Source organism: Homalodisca vitripennis, chromosome X (assembly GCF_021130785.1).
Source record: "Homalodisca vitripennis isolate AUS2020 chromosome X, UT_GWSS_2.1, whole genome shotgun sequence".
NCBI lineage: Eukaryota > Metazoa > Arthropoda > Insecta > Hemiptera > Cicadellidae > Homalodisca > Homalodisca vitripennis.
The window spans coordinates 84,226,727-84,245,925 of record NC_060215.1 but is presented as its reverse complement, the minus strand read 5'-3'; the positions used below and the strand labels follow the sequence as shown (position 1 = coordinate 84,245,925).

The following is a 19,199-nucleotide window of genomic DNA, read 5'->3' as shown; positions in this document are numbered from 1 at the left end:
CATTTATTTGCAGAAAAAATATCTTAACGTTTTGTCAATTGTATTCATATAGTGTTTTATTGTATGTGTTCAAGTATTTAAACCAATTAAAAATCAAACAGGCAACTAGATCTACACACAACATACGACTTCTCGTGGCAAATTTGAAGAAAGAGAAGTGTAGACATCAGTTTAGTTACTCCAAAGCTATTTAATGAATTGTTGCAAAGTCATGGTGATGACTTGTACTGGGAGAGGAAGCCTAGATTTAAAATGAAAACACTCCAATTTGTAACTTATGAAAAGGTCAACTAGTAGGCCTGCTTGTAAGATTCAAAATGTGTGTGTGTGTGTGTGTGTGTCTGTGTTGGAGGTTTGTTATGGTTGTCTGCTCAGCGTTTCTGTGTCTGGTATGCAGTTTTGTTAATTTTTATTGCTAAGGGCGCATAATGTGTTAGCTGGGCTTCACAGGGACTAGGTGTGTCACCATGTGCTTTGACGGTGCCTGATCAGGCAACCTCGGGGGAGCCCGAGGGCCATGAGCCGCCTGGTGGCCCAGTGCAATGCGCGGTTTGAAGATTCAAACCATAGATGTCAGAAGTGCATATTACCTCAGTGCTTAATTTATTTGTGTACAGTATTTATTATATATTTACTGTATTTGTTTGTAGTTTTGTGGTTTCTGGTATATATATATGTATTGTTGATTTTTGTTACATTTATATTTAATTGTTATTGCTTGATATTTAATTTTAATTTTATTGCTTGTTTGTTTATATTGTTTATTGCATGTTACTCTCTTTATATTTTATTGCTTGTTTTGTTTAAATAGTTTATTATATGTAAGTTAAAACTATTATGAATAAGTTAACATACATTTTAAAAGTCATTCGCCACAGACTTAAATAATTATAACCTTAAATAGTTACATTGTAAATTATAGTGTATAACTAAGAAATTTCACAATACTGCCAGAGATGAAGGAATTATATATTATTTAAAAATGTTTTACTTTTCGAATAAAGATTTTTGTGACTTGTGACACACACACACACACACACACACACACACACACACACACACACACACACACACACACACACATATATATCCTAAGGTGGATATTTATGTTTGTAGACCATGACATCCTTATTAATTGAGATATTATTTTAATTATTTGTTATTTGATTTTAAGTTTAGTTTAGAATTTGACAGGACAAATACTTATAGATGTTCACAGAAAACGTGTATGTTCTATTCTCTAAATAAATGTCTTGAAGGTTATCTGGTGTTCCATTTCAGTCTCCTTCATGAATGTATTGACTGACCGTCCTGCAACTGATCGATCTTATAGTTTCTGAAGCTTCTATATTTACTCAGCCATATGTTAGGAAGATCTTCAACACCAACTATCTACTCCACAGTCCTCTTCCTTGTTTAATATGACTTGAAAATTCCTTTCTATTTATTATTACTTTTGCAGTTTGCATGTGGTAAACTTCGAACTTTTCCTGTTACATAATACAAAGAAGATTCTTTCACGTTTCCTTTACACTAGAGAATCTCGTATATAAGATTTATTTTTTCATGTGTCATTTGACTTGTGTGATACAATTATCAACCACAAGATAGTTAATTTAGATAGGAACATCCGATTGATCTACGAACATAAATATAATTGCTCGCGCATTCGTATAATTGTGGAGGGAATATAAAAAAAGACACATCTTACATCTTATGTGTGATCTTTACACATTTTATTCTAGAAAGATACCCCATTAATTGAAATACCATTTTAAAGCCTATTAAATGGCAAAGTTTTTAATATCACATGACACATTCTTGTGTACAGGATGTGGTAAAAAAATGGGGTTCAATGATATTTCAGTTTCTTTCTGTAACTTAGCAACTTTGCCATTTGAATCGACCTGAAGCTTAATTTTCTTGTCTTACCGTTTGAACCGATAACTTTTTAAAATTTAACGGAGAATCTAAAAATGATGTAGTTTGCTCACATATGTCTATACGTTGCTGAGAAATATCAGATTTACGTACAAAACGCGGGGTTTTGAGAAAAACTGAAAATAATTAATTTCAGACCTAAGTTTTGGAGTTAGACTATTTTATAACCGTCATTGTATCACATTTACATTGCATTATAACCCAAAAAATTTTATCACACCAAGAGCCACTCACCCTGTATTACTATATGTTGATTGGTAGCTTTTTGTTTCTTTTTTAGGTATTTTTTTATATATGATAAAAGTTTGCAAGCAATATACATCATCTGAACAGTTGAGTTACTAGTGATCCAATCTTAAAGGCTGTGAGTAGTTAGGATCTCGTCAGTCGGTGACTATTAATGGAGTCTGGATTTGTTTGTATTTTATAATAAATCAAAGTTTAAAATCACAAAGTATGCTTTACTACGATAAATTACAGTAGTGTATTTTATTGTGATGTATACAAGAAATTTAAATCACAGGTTAGATACTGTGGGTTGTAACTATGGGTGTTTGTTTTATATGAGTTTAGGCCTTTTATTAAGGCCTGCTTAGTTTGTAGAAAATGGCTACAAACAATACATCAAAGAATCAATGCCAAGGCCCACAAACAAAAACGTTCCAGCATCAACAACATCAGCAGTTATCGGTCCAACAACCTAAAAATCTCAATTATGAACCATTGGACAAATCATCTAGCAACACACTAAAGGTATACTTGTTTCAAATTTTTAGTTAGGCCTAGTAAGGAGGCTAGGATGTTTCATACTATGAGCACCATTTACTTGACATGTTATACCTGTTTTGCTTAGAATCTATTGAGATAGAAAATATATTTCAAGTGCTTTCAGTTATATTACAATTCACATTAGACCTAGCTTGTAGATATCAACATTAGTTTTGTATCACTTGTATATGAGGAACTACTATACACCCAAATCTATGCTAGGCTAGTTATTTATTAATATTCGTATATGAACATGAAGATCAGGCTGGCCGCACCCTACTCACTAACATTTTATTTTATAACTGGCAAAGTAACTTTTTGTCTAGTTAGGCCTATATCTACCTTTTTTGTTCTGAATGACCTACTTTAAGTACGGATCAGTTTTTTTTAATGACTGTTGAAATCAGTTTGTGGTCGGTTTCAGCTTTGGTTTTTGTAAAGAAGCTAGTTTTCTTCGTATTAAGAGTAAGCAGGGTGTGGTATAACCCCCATGGCTTTGTAGTATGGCTTATTAGCTCTTATCACACTAAGGGTAGAAATACATTAATTCATTGTCCATTACCGATACTCTTGGTTTGCTTGTTAATTTCAAGAAATTGCCTTCTTTGGCTTTGCTCTAATTTCTGTTATCTACATAATGTGAATCAGAATTATGCTATAAATCCATGTAAACTTTGTTCTTAATTCAATAGTTTTAATAAGTCTATTTAAATATAGGAATTTGTAAACCTGAAATGAGGAACTGTTGCACTAGTTTGTCTGCAAATAAAGGAATCTTGCTGTAAGGTATTCCTTCAAGAAAATAATCTAATACAAATAGCATTATCTAGACTTGTACTATCATAAACATAATCCATTATCACCATTGATAGGCCTAATTTGTCCCTTAATTTAGAAGTGGACCGCACTACATATGTGGCGCAGTATTCCGTTTTGTAATTTTCATATTAGGGCCTACATACTATTCAACAAGAAAATATTACCTAATTTCAGTAAAATTCATATGGTTGCAAAGAGGAACAATCAAACTTCTTATAGTATCTGGATTTATTAGGATTTCTTTTGTTTTTTGATTTCTCTATTATTCTTGTACCAATAAGTGTATCAACCACCAGGCGAACTTTTTAGTGTTAGCAGTTTTGGTACCCAATGAGCACAAAACTTGTGTTAGCCTAGTTTTTCTGTATCTGTTTTGTGTGGAAGACCTATTCAGTCTTTCATTTTCTTGTTTAGTACTTTGAGACTAAAGATTGTCACAGCTCGTCATTCAGTCTATGTTGTGCAAAGACTTAATATGAGCTGCGCAAATGCAAACATCACAAAGGCAAACAGAAGTGCAGAGGAAAGCTTTTTGTCATAGTGGTAAACAAAAAATTGGAGGCAGTTAACACATGTGAGGAAATATCGTGATTTTATCTATTATTTGACTTGAAATTTGTATATTCTATGTTTAAGTATATCACCTAATAAACAAATTAACATAGCTTTGTAAATATTTTTCTTGCAGTTTACATTTTCTTTATGTAGCCTACGTACTTGTATAGCCACGAATCAGTTGCTTTTAGGCTACTTGCTGAAGACAGCTGATAGGCATTACACAAATTAGTCTACTGATGATTGGTAAAACATAGTCTTCTTTATTCTATGGTATAAATATATAACTAGATTAACAAGTTTTTGTTATTTTGTAAATTACATTTTTATTGTATTTTGAATATTCTGTATTTATGGCAATTTGTCATTTGTATGTTATGATTAGCGTTTATTGAAAATGTTTTGAAAGAAAAAGGTAGTGAACAATGAAAAAGTAAATTGAAAGAAGCAATAATTAATAATCATGAAATGTCTTATAGTATATATATATATGAATGATAACAGCAGTGGTAGTGAAATTGACCATAAACGAATTGTTACTAAAGAGCCATGAAAAATTGTGTAAATATATGTGTATTTAAATCATTTCTACCAATGACCACAGTTACATTTTGTTATTGGCCAAATATGATCTTAGATCCTATCTGAAGGACAGAGTGAGATATACAATTATATTTTTACAATATACAACTTTTAAATAATGAAGCCACAGTTTCAGCTGTAAAAATTATGAAAATAATAAATGAATACTACATATTAAATGTAATAATCATTGCATATATACTTAAATTTATGTATATACAATGTTTACACTTTTCACAGATTCTAGGTTAGGCAGTGAAATTGTGAAAAACCAATGTTAGTTTTCCTATTCATAATATAAGCAATAGGTAAATATATATATATATACCACACTTTTGCTCTTTAGGTTATTGGGAAGTTGCAGAATAAGTTATGAGATTTTTCATGAATTTTTATCCATATATATTAAAAAGTGTACAATGTTACAAACAGGAACTATTCTTCCTCAGTATTTTTTAACTTGTTTATGTATTTTTTTTAAGTAAAGAAAGCTGCTTTTCTTTACTTTACTCTTTCCATTTCTCATAGACTTGATCTTGTGGGGATCTTTAAAGTAGAGTAAAGGAGAAAGTCATTATTAGGTAGATAGTACTAGAAAATTGGGTCACAGAGGGGATTTGAACAGCTGCTATATGTAACTCAGCATGGGAATGTGATATAGTTATGTTTCAATGCCACTCATTATGCACCATTTAATTTCCACGGGTCTATTGTATGTACAGTAGAAAGAGAACATTAGACCAGTTTTATTATTTTGGTGGTTTTTAGTGGCTATTGTATTTGAAAGAGATATTTAAATAACAATAATTGCTGCTCTTTGTCTTTATCACTGGTTGTAAAACATAAATAAGGCCTAATCTTATAAGTATCATACAAAAACTCACTTGTGTTATCAAAATTTTGTATATAATAACAAATCTGTTTTCTTTAGTTTTGGTAAAAAATGTTGCACTTTTATTTTCTCTAGAAGAAACACACAATTCTCCAATAATTATTAATTTCTTACACAAGGCCTTTCAACATCCCAAGATGCCATCATCATGTGTGACCCTATATCATGTAATACAAGTATTATAACTTATACTTTTGCTACAATCATTAAATTAATAGGTTTTTACTTAAACTATGTTATGAGTATCTGAACTAACCTGCCTCTCGATGAATCACTAACATTTAACTGACAATATTAATACTAGCAACAAATTCTAAAGCACTACTGTTTTATTAGTGTTTATATTTTTAAAACACATCTTGAACTAATCAAAAACATTAGCCTGTACTAAGTCTGAGCTAGTCTAAGTTTTAGTATATAAACTATTAATATAGTATTGATATAACGTACCTACACAAAAACCTCAAAACAGTGTTTTGTTTCATTCTGGGTTCTGACTTCATTGTTAATGAAACTATTACTATGGTCTGTATTCATTTTCATATACAATTAGAGATGTAAAGTATTCTGATATTATGAGTTAGGGTAAATACCCAGTGTTATAAATATCCAAGTATTTTAGAATTTAACTAAAAATCCTGTCCCTGAGTAAGGTTATCATTGGAAGATGTAGGCATAGTTATTTTTAGAGTTGTTATGACAGTAAAAAGTAATTAAAATTAACAAAAATTGGAATTATTATTACTTAGGTTAAAAGATAAGTAAATACACGGGCTTTTAAGAAATTGTTCAATATTTTGTTATTATTAAAAAACTAGCTTGCAGATTGCAATAATACTTAGTCTCCTTCAAAGTTCTTTCAGTTGGACACAAAGCACCAGTTCAAAAGATCCTCTCACATCGAGGAATAATTGCAAAGTCCACCTTTGGGATCGCCATTAGTTCCACCATTTCATTCAGTTTGACTATTTTGAAATCTGATTCCACGGAACAGGGATTTCAATTTTTATTACAGCCAGTGACATGGTGCCATATCAGGACTGTATGGAAGATGTGGTTCTTGGTCAGAATCATGTGAGAGGAATGAGTCGCAATATTGTGCTGAAGCATCCAGTCTCCAATGGCCCACATTTCAGGATGTTTTCACAGCACTGCATCCATGAGATGTCTCAAAACTTCGAGATAGTACTCCTTGGTGATATGCAGCTCTCTGGAGCGTATTCATTATGCACCATGCCTTTGTTAGCCTCAAAACACCAGCATCATAGTCATAATTTTGCTGTGAACTTGCCAAGCTTTTTTCAGACGCTGGAATCCAGATTTGATTCAAGCTAATGCTTGGGCTTTTGTTGCAAGATCGTAGCTTTAAACCCATATGTCATCATTGGTGATAACTTTTTTAAATTTGGATTCACTGATCATGATTATGTACAAGTCTTGTGGGACTTCAAAATGCCACTACTTTTGATTTATGGTGAACTGTTTTGGGATAGACTTTGCAACCATTTCATCCCAAATCCTCACACAGAATTTTGGCAACAGTGGTTCTTAGTATTTCTAAATTTTCCTCCAATTTGCATACTGTTAAACAATGTCCGCTTTGATCGTTAACCACACACATTCAATGTTTTCAGGAGCTCGCGTTTACAAAGGCTGATAAGAATGCAGATTTCTTTCATGGCCATTTAAAAAACGGTTGAATCATAAATTCATGGAATCCAGGGACATAGCTTTCTCCTGAAAGGCTTCCTGAATCATTTGAGTTACCTCCTCACACATTTTCCCAAGTTGATACTTGATTCAAATATGTTTATCTTCGTGTTTTCAGAGAAAAACATCTGACAAAAGCTTGAGAAGAATACTTACTGAGACTTGACTTATTAAAGGTATGAATGAGAGCTGTCTTCAGTGCAAGCAGGAGGTTACAAAAATTGTATATTCGAATCTAATTACAGTAGCTGCTATAGATAAGGGGTAATTGTTGATATTAAATACTTCCTGGAAAGCACTCTTAGAATCAAATAGAGCTAACCTATCTAGCCTTTAGCAGAACAAAAAAAAGTGTGGCAAAATGCTTTAGATGTGAACGATTACAATCATTGAGATAAAAACCAGAGTGATCCAATAAAAAATTTGCTATGTAAAAGCACAATGTGCTGTAATGAAATATACTTGTGCAACATTTCAGCATATAAAAGGCTATTATAACAAAAAAGGGTTTTCCAACATTTTATCAAAGTTACAAAAACTGTTAAAAAGCATTTAAAGATCTAAGAAAAAAATTATTAGTGTCAAAAGATGTAAATGCCCAAATGTGCCCAGATGAACTTCTTTTTAGTTTTGAAGAATAAATATTGCTTCTAATTCCAATTTATAGGTTTAAATGACTAAAATACTCTCTTATAAGTTTTAAAATACCATTGGGTACCATGCAACGATTGTCAAAACCTCTATATTGGACAAACCGACTAATCAAAATATCTATATGTAATCAAAATGATATTTAGTGAACATGTAAAAGCATTGAAGATATCAAATTCAAAATATGCTGAGCATTTAAATAACACCCACAAAAATACATACACAAAAATCAGAAATAGTCTTAAAATGGGATAATTTTACACAAATACGATAAAAGTCACCACCTATTGTCAGCTTAAGAACATTTTGGGATTTATAAAAGTGTCAAAATTAATCCTAATGTATTGTTAAATGACAAAGATAAAAAAATATATTTAGTGGATTTTTAAACAATATAAATTAATCACATATAAATTAAACACAAAATTTAGTCACCAAGGTAGTTAAAACACATGATAATTTGGTTCAATTATTTGTTTACTTCATTTTATTTACCATAACCTACAGATGTACCTGAAGATGGATTCTTTGAATCTGAATTGTACATAGTAAAAGTAAAAAACTGTAAAAGTGTTAAAAGGTAATTTATTTTTCTTTCTTATACTCTAAAGATACATTTTTATTGTACATTTTAAGTAGAGTAGACAAGTGCATATAAGTGATTCACACAAATGGTATGATGCCTGGGTATACCATAGTATAATAATATTGTATACTATTAACTCTTGGTGAAACTTTAGCTTACTAGGTCAAATAATTCAAAGGGCTTTAAAAACATGTGAATGCATTGGTGTAAATCGCATTAAATACTAGGTCTACAAGAAAACATTCTATGTTTAGTATGCAGTTTACAAAACACATTTAGAGATTAAACTCTATAGAAGCCAAAATGGTAAGGTGTTGGTGAAACTGCTAACCTATGCATTATTTGATGTTTCTTGTTGTCTACATTCATTACTTTAGTAAAAAGTATTTGGTTGTGGTTTAATTATTTTTATCATTTCATATGGCCATATAAATATATTTAGATTACTTATCAAAGTATTATTATTGTGACCTTATAGATATTTTAAAATAATCTGTTGGTACTCATATTTAGTAGTAGTTAAGTAGTTATCAACCATCTTAACATCTTAACATCTTTTTTGGTTCTTTGGATAGTAGTTTGAATCTAACGTATTTTACTAGTGCAAGTTATTTTACTGTTTATACTTTTGTTATTGGTGCTCAGGTGTATTTAGACTATATTTATATCAATCAATTGAACCAGAGTGAGTGCATCTACCTATTAGTTCTTAAATTCTATTGTTTAATCTTTGCATAATTTAATTAATTTTTCAACCCTATTTCACTTACCGTTGAGAGTGCAAACGGTCTCCAGCTGTCATCATCACTCAGCAAGTCATAGACACTAAAATTCAATCAACTGAATCCAAGAACCTGGCATGTTATTTATGCATGTAGCCTGTATATTCTAATTCGCTTCGTCGCTTAGTATGGTTGTTTGACGAGTGTATTATCTCGTTCCTTGTTGCTTCTCGCTGCTTTATAACATAGTTCGTCAGTCAACGTGACAAATATCAACTTACTTTTTCCATTTATGATACATAATTTACTCATGTTTTTGAAAATTATTGCTTTAGTGTTGCCAGTCATTATTTCAACATTATTCAATTTAGGTGATATAAAAAGCACACTTTCAGTGGTGAAACTGAGTAGCTACTGATTTGTGAGCTATTTGCTTTCTCGTTGTTGCATTTCACAAAGTATAGTTTTGAGATATAAAATACAGTACATTCTTTATATTATGTCTAACTTCCTGTCCTGTTTGCGTAAAAGAAGTCTTAGATACAGAAGAAGGCTTGTGCTGTGATGCCGAGTGTGAGAGATGGTTTCACAGAGAATGTGTGTGAAAATGTCTAAATCTGAATACCAACGATTTAGCAACGACAACAATACAAAATGGTATTGTCATAGAACTGACTGTAAAAAGACTCTGGCAAGCCCAATTAGATGCCAAGCTGGATACCATTCTCTCTAAGTTGTCTTCCCTTGCCACTAAAACAGAACTCTCAGAAAGGACTACAACTTATAAAAAAAGACCTGGAATTGGTGACCTCCAAATTACTGGAACTTGAGCCTCGCTTGGCCTATGTTGAATCTGAAATAAGCACTATCAAGGATAAACAGGTAGCGGGTTGTGATCAGCTTTTTGAAGATGTTTTATCCGAATGCAACGATCGTAGTCGACGTGCCAAAAAATGTTATTATACATAAACATCCCCGATTCAAACACAATCTCAAAAACTGCGGATGCCGTTTTTGTCCAGGATTTTCCTTGCTCATTTGAAATCTAATGTTCAGTATTCAGATGTTCGTCATTTTTAGATTGGGGGGAAAAAAAAGGACAAGTCGTCCTCTGTCATGCTTTGTATGCCGTCTGAAGGCACTGCTATTTCACATTTTCAAAAACTTCAAGGAAAATGATGTTCCTAATAGCATGCGTGGAATATCAATCTCTCATGACCGCACTCCTCGAGAGAAAAGACATCTGGAGACTCTTCGTGCCACCTTAAAGTCCAAACAGGATGCTGGTGATACTTCCCTAACGATTAGATTATAAGAATGGAACGCCTTCTATTGTGCCAAAAAAACGAATAAATTCCAACGGTAAGCAGCAGCATGTTTCTCTGAATGTTTACTGCCAAAATGTAAATGGTCTTCGTTCGAAGCTTATTGAGTTAAAAAATAGTTTATCTGCATGCCTTGATGATGTTATTCTACTATGTGAAACAAATCTCTCTCCTGATATCCCCGACTCCCGAAGTTGTTGGTGATACTGACTTCATTGTTCATAGATGTGATAGGTCTGCTGCTACAAGTCACAAAAGTTCTGGTGGAGGAAACCCTACTTGCAGTTCGTAAGAAGCTTTTGTCTAAGCGACTATACTCTGGATTCAACATCGAAAGCGTCTTTGCCCTTGTGAAATCAGGATTTGGTTTTGATCTTCTTCTGGCCTGTGTCTACATCCCCCCTTCAAGTCCTCTTTCTGTTTACCGTGAATTCTGTGATGCGGTTACTGAGACAGTCGAATTGGCAAATTTCCCAAAGAAGACACTCATTTTTGGAGACTTCAACTTGCCTCACTTCGATGTCAATTTACCTGTATCTGGCCTCCCTCAACATTGCAGCGAATACCTCCGTGACATGTCTTCTCTGCACTCTCTCTTCCAGATTAAATCATGTTCAAAACCATAGAGGGAGTAACATTGGACTTGGTCTTTCATTCTGATAGTGAGGTGCAAGTTAGGCAGGGCTAATGATTGGTTGATTAAACCTGAAATTCATCATCCTCCTCTGTCCCTTACTCTTGAGTGCTATATGCCCTCTACTTATGACAACAGCTACAGCGGCTACAACTTGGGGAAATGTGACCTCCCCAGCTGCTTTTACAGCCCTACAGGAGGCAGATATGGGATTTATTCACCAGCCCGATCTCAGTTGATGAAAAAGTTCGACATTCTGGAAAGTTCCTTAGAGAAAAATCGTCAAAAATGCAAGTCCGTTGAAGAAATTTGGTATCTCACGCTTCCCTAGGTGGTTTAATAATGACCTAAAAAAATGCATTATCGAAAAGAAAGCTGCGCATGCACGTTTTCAAGAGAAGTTTCAATCTTGCCCATTTATTATGAGTTCTCGAGGCTGAGAGATGCTTGTAGGTCGCTGTCTCGTGAATGCCACATTCGATATTTGTCCAATGTTCAATCAAACATATCTTCTAATCCACGAGCTTTCTGGGGACTAGTTAAAGCTCAAAGAAATACTCCTGATATGCCATCTAGTCTGCATTTAGATGTTGAAGTGGCCAGTGACACAACAAGCATTTGTCAGCTGTTCTCCAGTTATTTTCAACTCAGTCTACTCTCCCTCGTTTACGAGTTTCACCTAGCTTTAGCTATCCCGTCTTCGATTCTCTTTGTGTCATAACAACCTCAACAGAAGAAGTTTCTTAGCAAAGCTTAAGAACCTGGACACTACAAAGGGAGCTGGAATTGACAATATACCGCCATCTATGCTTCATCACTGCCGATCTCTCTTAGCTGAACCCCTCACAGTGTTGTTCAATGAATCACTTAACAAAGGAATCTTCCCTAGCTCTTTAAAGTTGGGCTTCATCATTCCTTTACATAAAGCAAAAGATCCCAGCGACATACGGAAACTACCGTCCAATCACTATTCTGCCGGCAATTGGCAAAGTTTTTGAAAGTATCGTGGTAGATAGACTGAATCCTTTTCTATCCAAAATAATCCATCCTTCCCAACATGGTTTTATGAAGGGCAAGTCTACTGTCTCCAACCTCCTGCTCTTTCAAGAATATGTTTTGTCTGCTTTTCGCAAGAACTACCAAGTTGATACAGCCTACATCGATATGGCAAAAGCCTTCGACAAGGTTCGACCACACAATTCTTGTGTCTAAGTTGCTGGGTTACGGAGTGGCTGAACCTCTTTTGTCATGGATTTCTAGTTATCTTCAAAAACGTTCTCTGGTCGTGAGGATTGGTTCCGCCACTTCCACTCAGTTCTCACCTTCTTCAGGAGTTCCACAAGGTTCTTTGCTGGGACCTTGCCTCTTCAATGTCTTTGTCAATGACCTACTAGACAAATTAACTGTAAAGGCCTTACAATTTGCTGACGACCTGAAGATTTTCATCGCTGTGTCTACACACCAGAAGACTCTCAAGAAATTCAAAATAGCCTTTCCGGAATTGAGGATTGGTGTGTCAGGAATAACATGTCTGTAAATCCCAGTAAGTGCACTTGTATAACTTATCACCGCATCAAATATCCAGTCATATACGTATACTCCATTTTTGGTACATCCATTCCACGGTCCCAGTGTATAAAAGACCTAGGCGTTATATTTGCCAGCGACATGGGATTTTCTGGACATATAGACCACATCAGTAGCAAAGCAAACAAGATGCTTGGTTTCATAGCAAGATTCTCCAGAGGCATCGACAACCACTTCTGCTCTTCGCTCTCTGTATTGTTCCCTTGTGAGACAGCTTGTGGAATATGCAAGTCCCGTGTGGTCGCCTTACACTGTTGGCAATAGGACAAGACTGGAGGCTCTACAAAGGCGTTTTCTTCGCTTGATGGTGTCCGGCTGGGCTTTTGCCTATCTTGATGTGCCTGTGGAGGAACTGTCCGGCAATCTGAACTTGTCACCTCTTGCCCTGCGACGTGACGTGGCTGATGTTGTCCTTCTCTGGAAAGATAGTAAATGGTCGCATGAACTCTCCAGATCTCCTAGCTGAAATCGACCTCAGAGTTCCGGCAAACACAAGATCTCGAGATCTGCTGGGTCGAAGATACCACTCAACTAACTTCGACTTCAACAGTCCTTTCGCAAGGTTTATTCGCCTGGGAAATCAGGTTTGCGTCTGGGTGTGACCTGTTCTTCGATGGACTTCACCAGGTTCGCCGGCAGGCCTTCTCTCTTCTTTCTGTGAGGGACTAGTGATTAAGACCTACAGTAGTTAGCTTTTTAATCTGTGTTAAGTGCATGTTCATTGTATTAATATGTTGTATTTATTTAATTTCACTGTTATTTGTTAAATGTTATATATTATATTTAATTTATTAGCACAATTTATCTATGTTCGCTCCATACTTGAATAATAATTGTTGTTGTTTGTTAATCTATTTTTATTTTTTGTTATGTTTTGGATATTTATAACTGTTACAATCTTTGAATACTAATTATTTATTATCAAATTTTGTATGATACCTATTTTATTACTTTATGTAGATTTTCATCTGTTCGTATTAATTTTATTTTCCGCTGTATCTACTATCTATGTTTGTATTTGTAAATTGGCTGCTGCCGTTGGAAAATAAATAAAAAAAAAAAAAAAAAAAAGATACATTATAGTAAGATATTAGACCAGTATTTTCTGATGTGCCTTCTGTACCTACAACTAGAGGGTAAAATGTATATTTTTTATGATATTTTTTTATGAGCAGGATTTTACAGATGTTAATTGTAATATTTGTTTACAGCGAAATCCAAAAATGGAGTTCAGTAAAGCGGATCTACTTAAACTACTAAGTTATTTGGAAGGGGAATTACAGGCCCGGGATATTGTTATTGCAACTTTAAAGGTAAGAGCTGAAATTATACACATTGAGCAATTATTTCCATTTGCTTAAGTAAATCTAATTGTATAGTGATACTGCCATTTGACTTATCTGATGAAGAGTTTGTGTGGCTTGCTTCTTAATTTATAAATATGCATGTTCTAACTTCTTATTTTAAACCTTTTGTTTCTATTATACATGTATTTATGGTGGGGCATATATTCAAGAACAAGGGTCTTCCACATTTAGCCCTCAGGCTGATGTCTGATGATCAATGGTATAGACGTTTATATATACCCTTTTGTGAACCGATAAAGACGGTAACACCAAATCTCTAATGTTATTCTACAATGACTGCTTAACTTATGTAGAAGTAGTGCAACAGTGTATCCCCTTGACTATAAATTCATGTTCTATAGTTTATATGTGTAGCATTTTTAATGGCCAGCTGAGAATTCTAAATTCTGTCAAAATATTTGGTGCTATGAATAAATTTATTTACAAAATAAAATTAGTTATGTACCATAAAATTATGTAAATGTTTGTTATACATTCGAAGTGTTTTGTTAGCTGAAATGTGAGAATTTGTTTTGTTACGATAATAACTATAACCTTGATTCAGTTGTGCATGTACAGATCCTAAAATAACGACATCACCACTGCTAGTTTTAATGTAGTATAGAATGAGGGAAACCAATAAACAATACACTGTAACGTTGCATATTTTGTCACAGTGTATATTTTTATATTAAAGTAGGACTACTGTAATCTGTATTATTAATGGGTTCAGTAAGTCTAGTAAAACTGTTTTTAAAATAAATATGAAAAGATCAATGTTTGAAATAAAGTACAATATTAATTATGCAGGAGTTGAGATTGAGATATCATTAAAAAGCATGCTAGATGTGGGTTAAATGATCTACATATTTTGTTAATAGCATTACTGACCATCGTAATGTTAAAAGTATATTTTAATGTATATTGGTTAAAACTGGCATACAAGGGACTAGGGGGTGGAGATTTATTAAGTTAATTAGTAGCAGACTAAGTCCGTCATATTTATACAATTGCTGTAATCTGTTGGAATAAATAAATAAATTATCATCAAGTTTGGTCACACCCATTTGAAATAATGTTTCACATTTCATATTGATCTTTTTTTGCTGTAATTATAAAAGCTTATAATGAAAGAAAAAAAAATGCAAAAATACTAAACATTAATTACTGTTCTTTAACTCTTATTACTAAGAGGTCTCTATAAATCAAATATAATTCAGGCCTGTACCAAACTGTGAAGTATGTTACAATGTTTCTTTCATATCTCATTCTCTTTCACCCTATGATGGATGTGCCTACATGTACTATTGGGATCATATCAATATCCACTTTTTATCCATTTCAATGTACATGCATAACATTTAACAAAAACATTTAAATCTATTTTTCTTTTAAAACTTAAAGTTCAAAATAATTTAATATCAAATGAAAAATGTCTTATTTTGAGGCTTTATTCCACAAACAAAGATGAGAATTGGTACAGGACTGTGGTCACTGCCACACCTTCCATGTAACAGAATAAGATTGCAGTTTGATTCATTGACATTGGTAATGCTGAAACTGTAAATATATCAGATATTGCTGAAGTTGCAAACTTACCTAGCATCCTTAGCAAGCTTCCTGCTCAGTCTGTCAAGTTGTGAATGCATAACCTCCCTTTAAAAACCTTAACTAATATTGAAATTACTAAAATTCAATCAATGTCTGAACTAGAAGAAGGAGAAAACTGTTCTGATTAAAACTGTCAGTCGACCCACCACTAGTAGAAATATTTTACAAGAAAGATAACGACATTGCTTTAGTATAAGTCAACAAAACTATTTTAGTTCAATGATTAATAAAACCCATTGAGAGAAGAATAAATAATGACAGCCAAAATGGAGTTCAGGATACCTTGAGTGGAAAACTTAAATGTTCTTATTTAGATGGAAATTTTCTGTACGTTTTGATTACACTACCCAGGAAATGTTATTTTCCAGCCGTTGAAGTACAAGAGCAAGTTGACATTCTTAATGTATCAAATGCAAGCCTATTACCAAGCAACTGATCAAAGGTCGACTGTTTACCGCTCAGTATATTGATGAGACTTGGTACAGGGTGGTTGTTACGGAAGCAATAATTGGTGCCAAAGTGGCAGTCTCTATAACTATGGAGATATTACATGTGTGCCTGTGTCCAACGTACGAGACTTGGAAAAGGAATTTCAGAAACTTACCATTCATGGCTATCAAAAGAAAACTGGCAAGAGTTGTTCCACTCCATCTGAAGTTTATTTTTGACGATGGGAAGGATTGTGAAGGAAACAGGATTTTTCTTGACATTTGCCATCGTTTAGTGAAACAAAACGTTTTGTGTTACTGATGGTAAAAGCTCAGTACTATGGTTGAACTAAGGTCATCTTTGAATGTGTGTTCTTATGTTAGGCCAGGAGCAAGATTTGACAAGGTCGTAGAAGAGGTGGGAGAGATCACAAAAGTTTTGACCAGCTCTGATTACCTCTTAGTGATGGCAGGCACAAATAATGTTGAGAAATCAGGTGTCAAGCAGCTCATGAGTGATGTTCATACATTAATTAACAATACAAAGCACACCACCCTCTTGCTGGCTACACTACCCATGAGGCATGACCGCTGGGAGCTAGATCAAAATATTACAAAAATAAATGCTAAACTGGAGAACATTAGCGAAGTGCACGATGGCACGGTGAAACTTCTTCCCCTCCATCTCCTGCCTCGACATATGTTCACAGCGCATGGCTTACACATGAACCGAAGAGGTAAAAACCGGGTTGCTGAAATGATAGAATCTTGCCATGAAGAAAGTCGTCGAATGTGAAGCTGAAGTTCAAATATCAACGTCAACATTACATAGTGGAGTAAAACCAACAACTGTGCTCATTCCAAATGAAATCTACAAACAAGTGGCAGAAGAAGTAACTGCCAGTCAACAGGTTCCCCCCAGTTTCTTCAAACTCCAACAACAACAGGAACACCATTGAAACTGCCCCTGAGCTTTCTTCTAGAACTACCATCTTGGCCGAACTGGAAACATCATCCTCAACTTTAGAGTCAACACTATCACCAGAGACAAATATTAATGAACAACCTGCAGAACCACAGCAAGCTGAGAAACCTACTCCTGAGAGCCGTACTCCAACATCCACTCCAACGGTGTCTCCCGGTGGTCGCAGCTACGCAGAAGCCACAGCTACACACAGAGGTCACAACAGATCACAAGAAACCACCTTCTCCACACACTTCAAGCACAACACTCTCTCTGTAAACAGTTGCCCGAGTCCCCCTTTAACAACCCTAACTATGTCACCAAAAAATATTGAAGCTTTTGATGTAAAACCTTCCTCTCCTTTAAACTCTCCAATGTCACAAAATACCTTACAAAGATAACTAATCAAACCAATTGCTTATCCAAGTATCACATTCCCAGTACATTTCCTGCTTCCTCCAATAACATAGTCAAAAATACAATATCAATTTACATCACAATGTACAACATCTTCCATCTCGCTTAGGTTTACTTGAAATTTTCCTTAAAGAATCAAAACCGGATTTAATTGCACTTAGCGAACATAAAATGACAGTAGAAGAATTAGATTTGCTACAAATCTCAAACTATGTAACAGCGTCTTGTTTTTCAAGGGAATCGGGTCGAGGTGGGGTGTTATAATTTTAGCTCATAAAAATATAGATTTTAAGAGTGTTGAAATGCCTTCCATTCAGTCATTATTAATAGAAAAAGAGTTTGAGTATTGTCTAGCAGAGATAACAACAGGTAGTTTTTCATTTATATTAGGATGTATTTATAGATCTCCAAACTACTCAAATCTGGACCAATTTCTTCACAATTTAGAAATATTGTTAGATGTTTTGTGCACAAAATTTAAACAAATTGTAATTGCGGGTGACTTTAATATAGATGTTCTGATAAAAAATGATACTTATAACAGATTTGTAAATATTTGGTCTATATGGTATGAAGTATATGGTTAACTTTCCCACCCGAGTAACAGACCACTCTAAGACTGCAATTGACAACTTTATTACTAATATAGAACCAAACAATGTTCGTGTAAATGGAGTAATTACTCAAATTTCGGATCATGATGGTCAACTAATGAATTTGATGAATGCAGTTTCTGATAGCACAAATTTAACTAGGAAAGAAGTAAGAAAATTTGAAAATAGTAACATAGACATTTTTTGCAGACATCTAAGCTCAGAATCTTGGTCTGAGGTCTACCAATCTACTGTTGATCTAAAATATGATAGTTTTTACAGTATTTTTAAACAGTATTTTGATATAGATTTTCCTAAACGGTATGTAACAGAAAACCCATGTAAAACAAAAGAATGGATTGATGAAGAATTAATTATAAAACAGAATGAAATTATAGAATTGGAATCTCAATTTAGAAGGTTTAAAGATAACAACTTAAAGTTATTAATCAAACATAAAAAAGAGAGCTAAAAAGTAATATAGCTAATAGTAAAAAAAACTACTTTGAAGAAAAAATTGTCAATTCCAAAAATAAAATAAAAATCACATGGAAATTAGTTAACATGGAAGCAGGTAAACAGCCAAAATGTAATACAAATATTAAATTATTTTATCAAGAGAATTACATAACAGACACAATTGCTATATGTGATACTTTCAATGAGTTTTTTGTTAATGCAGTCAAAGACTTAGTGTTACCAGAAATTACAGAATATTCTGCAAATTTGAATTTGTCAAATGTCCCTCCAGTGGACACAAAATTTAAATTTGAAATGGCAACAGAAAACGAAATTGAAAAAATAGTACATTCTTTTGAAAACAAATACTCAACAGGAAATGATGACATCCCTATTACGATCATTAAGGTAGCTTTGCCTTTTATCAACACTCCTCTGACCCATATAATTAATCATTCTCTAATTTCAGGAGTATTTCCTGAAAAATTTAAATTAGCTTGTGTTATTCCTATTTTTACAAAGGGTAATTTGGAAGATGTCAAGTGTTACAGACCTGTATCTTTACTTCCTGTATTTTCACAAATTTTAGAAAAAGTAGTTTTTAATCAA

General features: G+C 33.7%; 1 protein-coding gene across 3 annotated transcripts in view; it reads left to right on the top strand.

Annotated features, from left to right (window-relative positions):
- The first annotated feature begins 2,318 nt into the window (after positions 1-2,318).
- Positions 2,319-19,199, top strand: part of LOC124369284 (CTTNBP2 N-terminal-like protein) — a 64,854-nt gene continuing 47,973 nt past the window's right edge. For all 3 annotated transcript variants that reach the window (XR_006923064.1, XM_046827204.1, XM_046827203.1), the window contains exons 1-2: positions 2,319-2,694; positions 13,984-14,085. Coding sequence is in view for 2 of the 3 variants with exons in the window: in XM_046827204.1 (XP_046683160.1) it covers positions 2,548-2,694; positions 13,984-14,085 (249 nt within the window). In the remaining variant the exon portion in view is untranslated. The remainder of the gene's footprint in view (positions 2,695-13,983; positions 14,086-19,199) is intronic.